This window comes from Pelodiscus sinensis, unplaced genomic scaffold (assembly GCF_049634645.1).
Source record: "Pelodiscus sinensis isolate JC-2024 unplaced genomic scaffold, ASM4963464v1 ctg90, whole genome shotgun sequence".
Taxonomy (NCBI): domain Eukaryota; kingdom Metazoa; phylum Chordata; order Testudines; family Trionychidae; genus Pelodiscus; species Pelodiscus sinensis.
Window position 1 is genome coordinate 345,160 of NW_027465894.1, and position 16,260 is coordinate 361,419.

Below are 16,260 nucleotides of genomic sequence, written 5' to 3' on the forward strand. Positions count from 1 at the left end.
TAGCCTAGCAGCCAGCAAGAGTCCAGGGAAGTGATAGCAATTACAAATGGCACAATAAGGCTCGTTGTCTCACTGGATGCAGCCTCTGCTCATAGGCAGCTAGACAGATGTTCCGCTCGTAAATCCGGGGGATCCTCTTCCAGCCTCAGGTGCCCCCAGAGAGATGTTTGATGACTTTATTCCTGCGTGTTCTTTCCAGGCCTTCAGGCAGCCATTGGATAGCTTGTGAATGAAGCTGTTGCCATTGTGCCGAGACTGCTGTCCATGTGAGCAATCAAATGGCCGATCCCAAGCTTGATGTGCAGCTCTGTGGTGGGGGTATCCGCCACCAGGCTCACCAGTGTATCTCGGTGTTACACTGGACAGGAGTTAGACCTTTCAGCAGCACCAAGAATGTCAGGTCTGGTCACACTGATCCGAAAACTGTCCGGGACATCATGGGAGTCATCATGCAGTCTGTGGAGCTACAAACAGCACCAATTGCTTTGGTATAGCATGCGCCTGAATACCGTGTGCCAGTGTGGTCTCCTTGCATAATGCCATGTGCCTCGTGTCAGAGATGCTCCAATAGATTCCAGTCGCACATCCGGCCTCCACAGACAAGAACTGCTCGGACATCTCCCTCTTAGCCAAGGATCCCGCTGTGCGGTGACAGGAAGAATCTTCGAGACAAGATTAAAATCCCACAACCCTCTATAGAAACGCACCAAGACTCTTGCACCCAGCTGAGGCTCTGTAGAGATCATTTCAGCCTCTCCAAACAAACAGCTTGGCGTTGCCCTGCTGAAGAACTGCCAGGTTTTGATTTGTCCGACGGATGCAGGCCGGATGGCAGGCAGAAAAGCAAACCGAACATTGGGGATAAAGAAGAAAGGGATAAAGAAGAAGACAGAAAATATTCTGTGGCCTCTCTATATAACTCCATGAGATGCCTATAGTAAGATGAAGGCCTATGACATAAGCCAGTAAATCCACCTAACCACAGTGCCTACATCTTGAATATTGGGTGCAGCTGTGATGGCCCCATCTCAAAAGAAAGCTCTTGGAATTGGGAAAGGTTCAGGAAAGGGCAAAGACAAATAAAGAGGTTATGGAACAACTGCCGTATGAGGACAGAGTAATGAGACTGGGACTTTCAGTCTGGAAAAGAGACAGCGAAGTGGGACATGGTAGTGAGCTAGAAAATCATTGTATGGAGAGTGAACAAAGAAAAGTTCTTTACTCACAACACGAGAACTACGGGTCACCAAATGGAACTAATAGACAGCAGATTTAAAACAAGCAAAAGGGAGTATTTCGTCTCACAGTTCATAGAATCCTAGAGCTGGCAGAGACCTCAGGAGGCATCAAGTCCAGCCCCCTACCCAAAGCAGGACCAACCCCAACTAAATCAACCCAGCCAGGGCTTTGTCAAGCCGAGACTTAAACACCTCTAGGGATGGAGATTCCACCCCCTCCCTAGGGACCCATCCCAGTGCTTCCCCACCTGCCTAGGGAAATAGTTTTTCCTAATATCGAACCTAGACCTCCCCTACTGTAACTTGAGACCATTGCTCCTTGTTCTGCCATCCCTCACTACTGTGAACAGCCTTTCTCCATCCTCTTTGGAACCTCCCTTCAGGGAGTTGAAGGCTGCTATCAAATCCCACCTCACTCTTCTCGTCTGCAGACTAAACAAACCCAAATCCCTCAGTGTCTTCTCATCGATCATGCGCTCCAGCCCCCTCATCATTTTGGTCGCCCTCCGCTGGACCCTCTCCAGTGCGTCCACATCCTTTGTATAGTGGGGGGCCCAGAACTGGATACAATGCTCTCGATGTGGCCTCACCAGAGTCGAATAAAAGGGAATAATCACTTCTCTGGATCTGCTGACAATGCTCCTCCTAATGCAGCCTAATGGCTCCTCCTAATGCCATTAGCCTCCTTGGCTACAAGGGCGCACTGTTGACTCATCTCCAGCTTCTTAGTCACTGTAACCCCCAGGTCCTTTTCTGCAGAACTGCTACTTAGCCATTCAGTCCCCAGCCTGTAACAATACTTGGGATTCTTCCATCCCAAGGGCAGGACTCTGCATTTGTCCGTGTTGAACCTCATCAGATTTCTTGTGGCCCAATCCTCTAATCTGTCTAGGTCACTCGGGACCCTATCCCTGCCCTCCAGTGTATCTACCTCTCCCCCTAGCTTAGTGTCATCTGCAAACTTGCTGAGGATGCAACCCATCCCCTCATCCAGGTCATTCATAAAAATGTAGAACAAAACCGGTCCTAGAACCGATCCTTGGGGCACTCCGCTAGAAACCGACCGCCAACCTGACATCGAGCTGTTGATCGCTACCCATTGGGCCTGACAATCTAGCCAGCTTTCTATCCACCTTACAGTCCATTTATCCAATCCATACTCCCTTAACATGCTGGCAAAAGTATTGTGGGAGACCGTATCAATTCAGTCAGTCTGTGGAACTCCTTGCCAGAAGATGTTGTGAAGACCAAGACTACAACAGGATTAAAAATGCGCTAGATACCTAAGCAGCTCCTTTTTGGGGAACCCTCTACTGGTAAACGCTCGCGTGGTGGACAGAGGAAACGTTACAAAGATACACTCAAGGCCTCCCTGAAGTTGTTCAGAATTGATACAACCATCTGGAAATCGCTGGCACACAACCGCCCTACCTGGCACAATCTCATCCACAAGGGATGCCAAGCTCTCGAAGCAAGGCGCATCTCTGAAACACAACACAAGCGCATGCTGCGCAAGTCCAAAGCTACCAGCGCAACGATTGCAATGCCTACACGTCTGCCCGACATGTTCCAGGACACTTGGTGCCCGAATTGGCCTGATAAGTCATCTTCGGACACACTGTATCCAATCTCAAAGCACTTAGTGGTGTTGAGGTCTTCATCGACCACGATGGATGAACAACGAAGATAAATTCATGGCGTCTAGGTCCATCAATGGCTATTACCCAGGATGACCAGGGATGGTGTCCGTAGAGCCTCTGCCAGAAGCTAGGAGTGGGCAGCAGGATGGACTGCTTGGTGATGACTTGCTCTGTTGGCACCTGGCATTGGTCACAGTTAGAAGACAGTATTGGGCTTGGGTGGAGCTTTGATCTGGCCCAGTGTAGCCATTGTCCCATGGGAGATGTGGACACATGGAAAATGAGGCAACGCCTGTGTGTGATACAATGGAGCACGTCCTGTCTGGAGTGTCCTCTCCTTCCTTTGCTGCGTCCTGAGGGTATTCACCAGCTCGGCGGTAGGCTGGCTATCAAGCCTAGGCCGAGTTGCTGCTTCCTACCCAAGCCACACGAAAGAAGATGAGACTGATCTGACTTGGTGCTCAGTTTTCCATTAGGGCAGTTCCAAGAGTTTGTGGGATTCATTGGGCACTTGCGTCTGTGGAGAAGAGTCGGATACAATCTGGGTGACAGTGTGTTTGTGTTTTGGTTGCAGGAATCCTTCTCGGAGCACTTAGGTTTCACTGGCGGTATTGTGCAGGGGTAAGTCGAATGTGTTTGCGCTTTCCAGAGGAGGGTATTGGTAGTTTGCGTGGTGTGGTTTCAGTGAAGAATTACTCGGACTAGGCTAGTGGATTAGTGTACCAAGAACTGGGAGTTCTCATTTGCATGCTTGGATGATGCATTTTTAGCCTCTGGTTCTCACCTATTTCCAATCCTTTCCTATAAACTAGACTAGACCTGTACCGAGCATCTGGCAAATTTGAGCTCCTAGACCGGATCCTTCCCAAGCTACGAGCCACCAACCATAAGGTGCTGCTATTCTGTCAGATGACCTCTCTCATGACCATCATGGAAGACTACTTTGCATACCGTGGCTTCAAATACCTCAGGCTGGATGGTGAGTGTCACTGGTAACCGAGCGACAAGCATTCACCTCTGGAATGCTGTGTACATGCGCTGATCGGTAGTTTACACCCTGCACGTATAGCTACGCAGCAGTCCGGGAACAGCCCTGCTTCCAGTACTCATCACCACGCACTGTGATTATCAGCACACGTGAAACATGCACGAAACTAACAGTGCTGTGAATAAAAATAAAGCCCGGACTATTGTACGCAATAGCATGATGTGCTGGCTCTGGGAGAAGCTGGTGGGATTATGCTGTTGCAATATTGTCAGGGCACACCTGCTCCTGGACATGTTCCTTCCTTAACCTATGATTGGGAAAAAGGCTTGCCAGGGTTGCACATACCTTCTGCTTTTTTCTTTTAAGATGACATTAGGGAGGTGATTTACTGCGCTAATCCATCCTGCCGTCTTCCACCTCTTCTGTCAGGGAGCGTCCTGTTCTGTAGGCTAACGTGCATCGGCCTTGTGCTGTCTCTTGGAATTAGCCTTCTTCTGGGGTTTTGTAACCTGCTGCCTTTGGTGCATTGATCCCCTTACGTGACACGTTATGTCCTGGAAGATCCCAAAGGACTTTCCAACCTGGTGCACAAGATGCATGCACAGACCTCAGGTTGCTGCCATGACTGCTGATTTTGGGCACTACAGTATCGGCAGTGTCTATCTTGAGTCGTCTCCACTGGGCCTGGTTTTCAGGGGATGGGTTCTCAACACTTTGAGCGCTGTGGAACCCCTCTGTGCTCTGTGGAGTCCTGAGTCCATTTTAAATAGGAAACATGGCCCGGCGGGAACCAGTAACCTCCTTCGTCTCCCTGGGCTTCTAGGGACCACTAAAGCTGAAGACCGTGGCATGCTGCTGAAAACCTTCAATGAGCCAGGCTCTGAGTATTTCATTTTCCTGCTGAGCACGCGAGCCGGCGGGCTGGGACTGAACTTGCAGTCTGCAGATACCGTGATTATTTTTGACAGCGACTGGAATCCGCACCAGGTAAAGAGATGCCGCTGGATTGATGGGGATCCCCGGCGGGGTTGTGGGTGGATCTTTCCAGAGGCACGTGAGACCACGTCTTGCGTTTCTCAGATAACGCGGGGGGGAGGACTAGTGTCCCGCTCAGGGCTTGGATGGACTGTGTGCCTGTCATGCTAGGCTGTCCCCACAAGGCTCGAAGAGTGCGGCTCCACCTGGGTTAGAATAGCACCGAGGACACCGCAAGCCGGCTTTTCATTCGGGTTAGCGGCTTGAGTTCGGCCTCAGGCTGCCTTCAAGGCTTTCACTCGAGTTGCCAGGCTCAGCCAGGTTGCCATGTAAATTAGCTAGCGTGGGTGGGTTAGTCAGAATTGAGAGCACTCTTGGGGGGAGGGGCCATTGCAGTAGGTGCCGCCTGCACCGCTGCTTTTCCCCATCATCCTCCCGGCTGCCTTTGCAGTGCCAGCACTCGCGTCTTGCCATGCTCTGTGCATCTCCATGCCACGGCCTTGAGATGCGAGTGCAGCCCAGGGCCCAGTACCAGCATCTGCTCACACTCTACTGGTCTCCCCTTTGTCTCCGCTCCGACACAGCGTGGGCTGTGGGGAGAGCCTCCTGTGGCTGATCCGTAATTATCACGAGCGGTGCTAATTAACGTGATTAACCTCCTTCACTATCCCTGCTAAACTGCTAAAGATCTCTCTGTCCCGCCCACTCCACATACTGTATGAAGACACCGAGGCCGCCAGCTCACCAGGTCTGCTAAGAACCCCTGCGTAGACACTTGGCTCTAGCAGGTATAGCAGCTTGAGCAGCTCTCAGCAGTTTGTGCCAGCTAGCCAGCCTGTTTTGTCTGAATTGCTAAGTACAAGAGCAGTCAGCAAAACGAGCTGCTTTCGTTAAACTTCCCCAGTGGCTGTACCAGAACCCTCGGGGCCATTGAGGTCCTCCAGGTAGCTCTGGGAGGCAGGCGTCCGTCCCGTTCCTGTCACGTACCGAAAGGCTTGGCGAGGGAGGTTTAAATCACCCTGCAAACAGCGTGCTCCCCTCTTCAGGATTTGCAGGCCCAGGACCGAGCGCACCGTATTGGGCAGCAGAACGAGGTGCGTGTGCTCCGCCTCTGCACCGTGAACAGCGTTGAGGAGAAGATCCTGGCTGCAGCCAAGTACAAGCTGAATGTGGATCAGAAAGTCATCCAGGCCGGCATGTTCGACCAGAAATCCTCCAGCCACGAGCGGAGAGCTTTCCTCCAGGCCATCTTGGAGCACGAGGAGCAGGACGAGGTAAGGGGTGGTGCAGGCTGCCCTCTCTGCTACTGCACAGCGTGACTGGTGAACGCGTGGCTGGCTTTTGCTCCGCTGCTCTATGTCCCCGAGGCCAAGGGCATGTGGGCTGGAAGGAAAGAGCATGAACACTTGTTTCTCTTTTGAAGTGAATTTTAGTGTCGGTGAAAAGTGCCGGATTGACAGCCCTGGAGACTGAAGTCCTCTATTTATCCACAGAACAGATACAGCACGGGCAGCGGCAGTGGCAGTGCGAGCTTCCCCCACACTGCCTCAACCCTGTGCCTGAACCCTGACTTGGAGGAACCACCTCTAAAGGTGAGAGGGGTAGTTCAGTCTCCATGCCCATTCAATCCTCGGCCTCACTGCTGAGACTGCCAACAAAGGTGCCAGCTCTGCTGGTGGTCTCTTGCAACGTGGAAACCTGTCCACTAGACACTGGACTGAGACCACCAAACTCATTTCACACGGACAGCCACACAGGCGTCAGATGGTAGCAATGATCAGTGTTCGGTTTCCAGCATACGAACTGCCGCGGCGTCTTCTCTCGCCATTAAGCCGGGCGTTTGAAATCTTGCAGGAAGAAGATGAAGTTCCTGATGATGAAACGGTCAACCAGATGATTGCCCGTCACGAAGAGGAATTTGACCTTTTTATGGTGAGCGTGGCTGAGGCCATGGAAGAGAACTGAGCCTGCCTCTCTCCCGGTAACGCAGGCAGTGGTTTTGCTGAGAAGGGTTGAGCTCCTTATGTTTGAGCAAACTTTGACTCGAGTAAGGAGTAGGGGTCTGATCAGTAGAGCAGTAGGGCCTGAATCAGGACTTCTGGGTTCTGTTCCTGGCTTTGTGAGGGGAGCAGGGTCTAAAGGTTGAGCAGGCTCTGCCCGGTCTTCGTTGCCCTCAGCTTGCCTGAGATCTGATGGGGAAAATCCTTACTGTACAGTGCTACTGCCGTGTGTTGACGTGCATTGAAAGCTTCAGCTGAAAGGTGATAGGAGAGGCAGCGTGTGGAGTTCTGTAGAGTGTTCCCTATGTCTCAGTGAGTGCACCAGATTCCTTTAGACAACGACACACCTTCTCAGTGTGAGAGATGCATGTGGAGGAGCGGGTCTGGCCGGGTCTGCCCCCGGCTTGCCCATCAGATGTTCTGGGCTCTGGTGATAAGCCCGGACAAGCCAAAAACCGGGCAATGGGCTGGAGAAGCTGACGGACGCTGCAGCAGCACAAACGATGTGTCCCCTGGGACAGGCCAGCCTTAGTGAAGACGGGGGGACGAGATGCCGCGCAGGACTAGCTCTTTTCTGTCTCCGGTTCTGCTGATCGCGGCTAGCGTCTTGTTCCGCCGAGGATTAGCCTTACGCCAGCTCGCTTGGGGGCGCGGCTCTTAGCCTGGTGTGGCGTCTGAGCTGTGGTGCATCCGTAGATACCCAAATAGTTGCTGCACATACTGCGTGTTCCTGCTGCGGCTCCCCCCACAAAGAGCTTTGCCCTCAGAGATGGCAGCTGGCGTGGCTCCTGCATGGCTGAGATATGCCGGAGGCTGCACGGCAGCATTCTCTGCTCCTTGGTACCTGCCGGATGCCAGAGCCAGCTGTCCGTTCCACAGCCAAGCTCAGTTGCACACTGGTCCATCGGGGGTCAGCTGCGTGACCCTTGGCGCCTGCCTCGACTCCGCAGGCCAGCTAGCCCCCAGTAGATGCGTTCGGGGTGGCCCCAGCCCCTTCTGTCGCTCTGCCAGCGGCCCCCCTCCCCCCAGCAAACCCCTCTTATTTTAGCGCATGGACCTGGACCGCAGGCGGGAGGAAGCGCGCAATCCAAAGCGCAAGCCCCGTCTCATGGAGGAGGATGAGCTGCCCTCCTGGATCATCAAGGATGATGCTGAGGTGGAGCGGCTGACGTGTGAGGAGGAGGAGGAGAAGATGTTTGGGCGAGGCTCACGTCACCGCAAAGAGGTGGACTACAGCGACTCGCTTACCGAGAAGCAGTGGCTCAAGGTATACATGGTACAGCATCGTTCTCCAATGACCTTCTCATCTACGTGCTCCTGGGGTTTGTGTGCGCTGCAGGAAATACCCAGTACTGGAGGCTCTGGTGTTGCGTAGCTCAAAACCAGCCCGCTCTGGGTGGGCGCTTGAGTCCCTCGGCACCCTTCCTTCCCACCTGGCGGAAGGTGCCTCTTCCAAATCCCCCACGTGCTCCTAGCCAGTGACGCACGGGACGCCTCGGCCCATTCGCTTGCCACCAACCATTTCTGCGCTAGGGTCCGTTTCTGGTTCGCCATCCGAGGCTGGTACTGGGTATTTGAAAAAGTCCCCTCCCCACAGCACAGGGCTTGAGGGGCTGGAACACTCAACACCAGGCCAGAGCTGCCTGCTCCTGTAACGGCCGCCGAGTCTCCCAGGCAGGTGGGTGGGAGAGGGCCTGCCCCACTGGGAGCCATCCGGGGGAGTCTGCTTGTTTGAGCAGCAGCCAGGAGAGGGGCTGCCCCAGCTCCCAGGCTAAGGGGGATCATTCCAAGACTGGGCTCTGAGTGCGTCTGGGGCAGGAGGCGCTGCCCCCTCTTCCTTCCGTGGGGGGAAGCCAGGAGACTTCCAGCCACCACTTCCAAGAATGCGAGAGCACTGGCAGGTGCTGCCAGCCCTGGGGCCTCCCCCACGCGGCTCAGTTGCAAGGGGTCCCCGTATGGAAAAGGGGGTCCCCGTAGGACCAAGTCTGAGAAGCCCTTTTCTGCAACAGCTTGAGCTAAGGTCTCCGGTTGGGAGGAGGGGCGGACGGGACGGCTCCAGCCCCACTGGGCAGCCGGCTCTTTTCAGTGCAGCAGATTAAAAGGCTTCCTACAAATGGCCATGCTTAGGGTTGGCCAGGCACCTCCCTTGCCCCTTTGCCCAGCAGTCTCCGTGCTAGCGGCCGCTCTGTGCTCCCCTCCGTAGGCCATAGAGGAGGGCACGCTGGAGGAGATCGAGGAGGAAGTTCGTCAGAAGAAATCTTCCCGCAAGCGCAAGCGAGATGTTGACGTTGGCTCTGCCACCCCGACTACCAGCACCCGCAGCCGAGACAAAGACGACGACAGCAAAAAGCAGAAAAAGCGCGGCAGGCCTCCGGCCGAGAAGCTCTCCCCAAACCCCCCCAACCTCACCAAAAAAATGAAGAAGATCGTGGATGCTGTGATTAAATATAAGGACAGGTAAGAGAAGCGGCCTGGGTTGCACAGGGTCCCCTGCACAGGGTCTGCGGGGGGGCGGGAATGGGGGGAGCCTGGTCCCAGCCTGGGCAGTCTGTGTGGTTCCCCGTCTCTGCAATGGGCGGAGCTCTCCTGCCTTCCCAGGCGCTCTGACAGAGCACACCAAGTACCGCCAGCTCCTATCCCAGGGGGGAGGCTCGTCTCTGCTGCGGGGTCCGACTCGCAGAGCGTGTCATGCAGTGAAGGCAATGGCAGGAGGGTGGACCCAGGCTGCATGTTGTACAAGCTTTGGGAGTCAGGCTGCGATTGCCTCGTCCCGCCCAGCGTGCGCCTGGCCCGCGGGCAAACTGCAGCCGCTGGCAAATCCAGCCACTGTGCCGCTGATCTCAGACGCCTTTGTCTCCAGCAATCCGCTTCTCTGCTAGGTCCATGTAGGCTTGACACGGCCTCGTGGCGCACGCCTGCCATCGGGGTTCTGCTGGACAAGCGCCATGACAGCTCCGCTAATGGCATCATGGCCGAGAGGCACGCGAGGCCCTGCGGCGCTCTTCTAGCTAGCACGGCAGAGAGCTGCCAGCGTGGGCGGTGTTAGGAGGGGTTTGCAGTTCAGGCGTTAACAATGCAGAGACGTTCGACCCTGGTCTGTGTGAATCAGTCTGAACTTTTCAAACTATTTCCTGTGTGGGTTTCTAGCCTCTTTGACTTGGCCCATGAACACGTCCTTTCTCTAGCCTTTACTTTTGATTAATTGACTCAGAGTCTGGAAAAATTCCCTGGCTCGAGGGACGTATTCAATGTCTCTGAGTTTAGAGCCTTCGTGACTGGCCGTAGTGCTTAGAGCACATGCTGGAAGAGGCATTTTTGAGTTGGTGCCTGCGTTGCTGAGACGCTCTGGAGCAGTCTGCACCACCCCATATCTCAGGAGCCTTTTAAGAAACAGCAAGGCTTTCCCCGTCCCGCGTCCAGCCAGACCACTGCTTTTCCTCTTGGTACCTGAATACCCCACTGGATTTTGTGCAGCCTAGAAAAAGAGATGGAGACCAGGGCCTGCTGTCTGATAGTTGCCGTAGCGACCGTTCAGCAAGACGGTACCCAGCCCTGCCCCTTCTTGGCTAGCGTATTTGATTGTCTGTCCCTCAGCATGGAGCGTGCGACAGGAAGGCCGCGTGTCTTGCGGGTTTTGAGAGCCGTTCTGCGTGGCAGGCTGGGAGCTGCGGCCCTGCTGATGGGGGAGGGGATTGACTCTGTCTTTGATCTTGTATTTCTTCCTTGCTTTGTAGTAGCAGTGGACGCCAGCTTAGCGAAGTCTTCATCCAGCTGCCTTCTCGCAAGGAGCTCCCCGAGTACTATGAGCTCATTCGCAAGCCAGTGGATTTCAAGAAGATCAAGGTAACCCTGCTGGCCTCAGTGGGTGTCTGGCACCAGCAAGACTCTTACTTCATGTCCTTCATCAGGATTTAATGCAGTTCAGTGCGTCCGAAACAGCCACAGCCCACGCCCAGCCCTTCTCTTCTCCTGGTCAGCCACCCACGCTACCCTGGCCACTCCTTACGGGCCCGCCTGTGCCCTGGTCTTTACTCAGTCGTTTCCATCTTTGCCTGGCCCTGGCCTAGCCCATGAGCTGGGACCAGCCCCCCAAACCCCCCTCGCCACGTCTGTCCTTCTCCACCATCTGAAACCTCCCCTGAGCTCCTGGCTGCGCAGTAAATGGAGGGGAATGCAGCCCTCCCGCCCCCCGCCAGAGCCCCCTAGGGCCTTTAGCACCTCTAGCCACGCTGCCAAGTGCTCTGGGCCAGCCTCCTCGAGACCAGCCCGAACGGGTTCATCTGCCAGGCCCCCTCCCTGTCTCCCCTGCGCTTGTGTTCTGAGAGCTGGGCTGCCAGCCACTGCCCCGGGGAACTGCTGCTAGGTCGGCCGGGGAACCAGCCTTTTGTTCTGTCGCGTCTTAGCCTGGCCTCCGCTGCCGCGCGTGCAGCGAGGTGCTAACTGCCCTGGCGCGGAGGCGGGAATGAAAGCGGAGGCCGACGGGCCTGAGTCTGGGAGCAGCATTCTCAGCCGCTAAAAGCCAGCTGAGGGAGCGTGTGCAAAACACCCTCCTCTTCGGATCCTCCCTCCACCTTCGCAGCAGCGCCCCAGCCCGGCCTGGGCTCCACCCAGGCTTTTCCTGACTGCTCCCTGCAACTGCTTCCCCCGTGCACACCTCCACACCTGCCACGCCACCCTGGCCAAGCGCTTGCTCACACCTGTCCCAGGCAGAGTCCCTGTAGAGTGTGGGCCTCTCCCTGGATGGTGCAATTAACCTCTGCACATCTGTGCGCTAAATGGGGGGGGGGGGATTTCCTTCTAGCTTGGGCATGAGCCTTCGCCCTGTTCAGTCTTAGATAGTAAGTGGGGAGGTCTCCTGGCATCTGGCAGCTGCCCCTTCTGTTTGGTGCCCTTTGCCCCAGGCAGGGATTCTTCGTGCGCAGGTCAGACTTTTCTTACCTTCAGGGGGAAAGGACGAGATCAAGAATGGGCCTGGCATGACCAACCACGATCAGGGCTTACAGGCCGGAGCCGGGCGCGTGGCGAGGGGAGGGGGAGCACCAGGCGTTGAATCGCTGGCCGCACTGGGCATGTTTCTGACCTTTGCCCCCTTTCCAGGAGCGCATCCGCAACCACAAGTACCGCAGCCTGAACGACCTGGAGAAGGACATCATGCTGCTGTGTCAGAACGCACAGACCTTTAACCTGGAGGGCTCCCTGGTAAGGTGCTGCCCTCCCCTCCGCCCAGGGAGCGCTTGGGACTTCCGGGCGGCGGACTTAGAATCCCGTTAGATGGGCCAACCTGCTCTTCCTTAGCAGAGCTGCAAAGCCAGTCTGGCGGAAGCCGGACTATCCCCCAGCACGGCCGGCGCTGAATGCCCTGCCTGGGGAGCGAGCTGGCACCCGGGAGATGGAGCAGGTGTCGTGCTGTGGGGAAGGGCACCCGGCCCTCTGGTGCCTTGCGCAGGGGGTGGGGGTCAGGAGCCAGGGCTCCCTCCAGGAGGGGACCCGCCCCGACTCAGCCAGGCCGCCTTGGCTTCCCCCTCCAGATCTACGAGGACTCCATAGTGCTGCAGTCTGTCTTCACCAGTGTGAGGCAGAAAATCGAGAAGGAGGAAGACAGCGAAGGTGAGGAGAGCGAGGAGGAGGAGGAAGGAGAAGAGGAAGGATCTGAATCCGAGTGTAAGTACTCGTGTGTGCGCCTGCTGCTCCCCTGAGCGGGGGGGTGTGTGTGTGTGTGTGTATGCGTGTGTGTGTGTGTGTGTGCGCGCACGCGCCCACGCCCACCATGTTCTGCCCTCGCTGCACACGGGGAAAGGTACCAGCCAGTTAGGGAGCACACTGAGGCCGTGGCCCCTGCCCTCCCCTCCCTGCTCCAGCACAGGACTGAGGCACTTTGGCAGGGCACTGTGGCTGGGGGAAGCGTGCACTGCCCTGCCCATGTTGTCTCTGTTCTGGGGCAGGGCGAGGACGGCAGGCACCAGGCCTGGAGGGGGGGGGGGGGCAGTGCATGCTGTTCTCTGCATGGGGCGTAACCTCACGATTGCTTTCTAGGCCACAGCTGCTCAGCCAGGTAGGTCGGGAGCTCTCCAGCAGCAGCTGAGTTACAGGCCAGGATGCAGCGGGGGGGAGGCCCAGGGCCTGGTGTTGCCTTTGCTCTGGTTGAGGGCAGCCATTGGAGGTAAGCAGACGGCACCGCTGCCGCCCCGAGCTGCCACGCGCTCCCTGCCTGCCGTAGCCGCACGGGTCTGACGTGCCGCGCAACTCTGTGGCTGTGTCCAGCCTGCCCTTGTCCGCGCTCAGACGCCATCTCCTTGCGCTTCCCCACAGCTCGCTCTGTCAAGGTGAAGATCAAGCTGGGCAGGAAGGAGAAAGCACAAGACCGGCTGAAGGGTCGCAGGCGCACCAGCCGCGGCTCCCGGGCCAAGCCAGTCGTTAGTGACGACGACAGTGAAGAGGAGCAGGAAGAGGTAACTACCCAGTTGTCCACCGCCACCCAGGGGCTTCCTGGAACCTTGCGTGGGCCTTGCCTGGAGCTGGACTGTAACAATTTGCCTTCTGCGGCTTGGCCTTTGCCGAGCACCTGTCGCGGGGCCGGGCCGGGGGGGAGGAGCCGAGCCCCATTCCAAAAGCAAAGACTGAGCACTCGGGAACGCTGAGGGGAGAAACGGCCCCTACTCAGCCAGCCCTGGAATCTCCCCCTCATCTCCCCTCCCTTTCCTCTTGTCTTCCAGGATCGCTCAGGAAGTGGCACCGAAGATGATTAAGCAACATTCCATGGTCCAGCCCCCAGAGGCAACCTCGGCAGAGCGGCCGCGCCGTGTCCCTGTAGCTCTAACGGGTAGCAACGAGTGTAGTGTCAGACTTCAGTAACTGTATCCAACTCTTCCCTATTGATCCTGCAGAGCAGCTGTAGGACTGTGTGTGTCCTGCCTTGTCCTGACCTCGGTAGCGTTGTTACAGCATTAACTGGTTCCGAGAATCGCGGATGGGGGAACACTCGGGATCTTTCCTTTGATGGCAGTACTGTTTCAGTGGCAGTATTGAATCGCTGTAGTTGTAAGCTGTGGATGCATGTGTGTAGCAGTCCACTCCTAGTACTGTATTTTATGAAACAGGTCGAGCCGCCAGCTGCCTGCCATTCGACCGGGGGCGGCGGTGACTGTGTGTGTCAATGTCACTGGATTTCAAACAGTAATAAATTAAACAGAAGGTTAATTTTTCAGCTGGGTTTTTCTGGCTCACTGGAAATGTGCGTTGAGTTAATGGGGCCCCACCACCCCCCTTCCTGCAGCTGCCTGACCTGGCCATCAGCTGCCCCCCCTTTGATTCCCCCAGAAATGCTCTTGAGCTGCCCCCACTCCCCTGTTAGCTTGGCAGCTGTAGGGGGCAGGATGCATCGAGACCTTCTGCCTCTTTGCTTGCTCCAGCACCGCAGGCATTTGCCCCCTGGGTTCCGATCCACCCAGGGGTGCCTGGGCCTGTTCCGTAGGGGCTGCTCCAGTCCGGGCCGTGTAGCCCGTGAGACCCAGCATTAAGCTCTGCAGCACCTAGCCGACCTGCCGCAGCCGCCCCAGGATCTATGTGGTGAGCCCGTCACTTAGCATCCGCCCTCGGTGCTGGCACCAGGAGGGCTGGGTGAGGCCCCTGGCAGGCTCCCCTGCCTCCGTTCCTGGGATGGTTTCTTTGCACCCCCCAGGCTGGCGATTTCCGGGGTTGCACTGACCACCACTCAGGTTTGGCGCACGGTTCTGGGCTCGCTTTCACAGCCTGCCTGGCCTCAGGGCTTGGCGCCAGCCGGGAGCCTGCAGAGGGGCCAGGCAGTTCCTGTCCTGCCCGCGAAGTCCACTAGGTGGGGTTGCAGTCAAGTGCAAGCCCCGATCTCCGAGGGGTCCCGTGTCCGGGCAGGAGCCACGCACAGAGGGCTGCTCCGGCAGGGCGGAGGCGGCGAGTGCGGGGCCCTTCCCCGGTGATGAGAGCCTAAAGGGGAAGGCCTTGCTGCACCGAGCCTTTCCCAGGCCCTATTCCGGCCCAGCCCTGCGGCCTCCGGCTCGCTGGCGCCTCCCCGCTCCGCAGCTTCTCGCTGCAGTCCACTTTAGCAGCAGGGACTTGCGCGTCCGGCGGGCGCTGCTCTCCGACGCTCACGGCTCTTGCCGTCTGGTTCGTGTTCAGGTCGCCTGTGGCGCACTGTCTGGTTTGGCCGGGGCACTTGGCCACGGGGCATCATTAGCCCAGCGTGGCAGACCTTGCGTGGATCGAATTCCTCTCGCTAGCTCTGCTGTAACGCTCCCATCTCGATGTGCGTTTCCCTGCCTTCCAATTTGTCCACTTCATGCATCTCACGAAGCCGGCGGCCCATGCCAGCCTAAGCCCTAAGAAATCCAGCACAGGGCCAGCGTGGGCACAGAGCGCCCACCTGCAGGAGCTGGGAAGGTGCAGGGTAGGGTTTGTTTATCACCAATGAATTGTTCACGAGGGTTTCTTGTAATGCTTCGTGCCCTATAAGCACCTTGTAGGGGCAGGCAGGGAGCGAATCCACCTCTTGGTGTCTGAATTCTCTGCCTTCCCCCAGCTCCCTGCTGCCCTTTCCTCTGTGGCTGCCAGCGCAACCGTCTTTTCCACCCAATAGCTGTGGCTGTTGTGATGATGGAGATGGTGGGTGGGGAGGAGCAGTTAACAGTAGCTGGTTCCTCCTGACATCTTGGCCACATGGATCCCACTTACGGCTCGTGTGGCCCAGGCGTGATGTACGCAGGGGCTGTAAGTGGATCCACGTGGACAAGCTCTCCTGAGGAAGTGGGGGCGGAGGGGTTCCCGTGGGAGCTGGTGCCCTGCTAGTGCCTCGCGCCCCAGCGCCAGGCTGCGGTGCTCCGAAGCCACCGGCCGGTATTTCTTGGCTCTGGATGCTGGCTGAAGCCCTGACGAGCGCAGCCGACACATCCAATGACTGCGCCAATGTCTTATTTCATCCCCCAGCTCGCGCCGCCTTCGCCTGCCCAGCTCGCGGAAAGCGGGCCAGGTGGGGGAGGGCCGCCAGCCACGCCTAGTGTTCCACAGCACTTGCGGGAATACCGGCCACATGCTGACGCCAGCTGCCACTGCAAGTCAGAACCGGAAATCCTGCTCTGCCTCCTCCCCGCCTCCCGGCCTCCTCCAGCAGTTGCAGCAGGAGTGACTCACTCGCTGTACTAGACTCCGTGTCCTTCCCCTCTTCCTTCCTGCGTGATGGGCCCTGTCCTGGCCACATGGCCCCGTTACAGAGAAGGGAGGGGAGCGTGGCCTTGCCTCGCCCCGGGGGCTGGTCAGAGCCTGTTGCTTTTCCCCCGCCAGGGGAGAGACGTGCCAGGGGCCGGCCCGGCTCCAGGGCTGACCCCTGCGGTGATGCCGCTGAGGGGCCAGTCTGGGAGCTGTAGACTGGAGGGGCAATCCCCGGATGAGCC

At 57.2% G+C, this 16,260-nt stretch overlaps 1 protein-coding gene across 8 annotated transcripts in view; it reads left to right on the forward strand.

Annotated features, from left to right (window-relative positions):
• The window catches only part of SMARCA4 (SWI/SNF related BAF chromatin remodeling complex subunit ATPase 4), a 60,577-nt gene extending 46,539 nt beyond the window's left edge, over positions 1 to 14,038 (forward strand). For 2 of the 8 annotated variants that reach the window (XM_075916159.1, XM_075916157.1), the window contains exons 24-36: positions 3,453 to 3,499; positions 3,691 to 3,857; positions 4,690 to 4,853; positions 5,888 to 6,115; positions 6,335 to 6,433; positions 6,696 to 6,773; positions 7,890 to 8,117; positions 9,045 to 9,298; positions 10,576 to 10,684; positions 11,939 to 12,040; positions 12,370 to 12,502; positions 13,151 to 13,290; positions 13,555 to 14,038. In XM_075916159.1, the coding sequence (XP_075772274.1) occupies positions 3,453 to 3,499; positions 3,691 to 3,857; positions 4,690 to 4,853; positions 5,888 to 6,115; positions 6,335 to 6,433; positions 6,696 to 6,773; positions 7,890 to 8,117; positions 9,045 to 9,298; positions 10,576 to 10,684; positions 11,939 to 12,040; positions 12,370 to 12,502; positions 13,151 to 13,290; positions 13,555 to 13,587 (1,782 nt within the window). In that variant the 3' untranslated portion in view covers positions 13,588 to 14,038. The remainder of the gene's footprint in view (positions 1 to 3,452; positions 3,500 to 3,690; positions 3,858 to 4,689; positions 4,854 to 5,887; positions 6,116 to 6,334; positions 6,434 to 6,695; positions 6,774 to 7,889; positions 8,118 to 9,044; positions 9,299 to 10,575; positions 10,685 to 11,938; positions 12,041 to 12,369; positions 12,503 to 13,150; positions 13,291 to 13,554) is intronic. The other 6 variants (XM_075916160.1, XM_075916161.1, XM_075916162.1 and 3 more) reach the window with 6 other exon arrangements.
• The last annotated feature ends 2,222 nt before the right edge of the window (positions 14,039 to 16,260 follow it).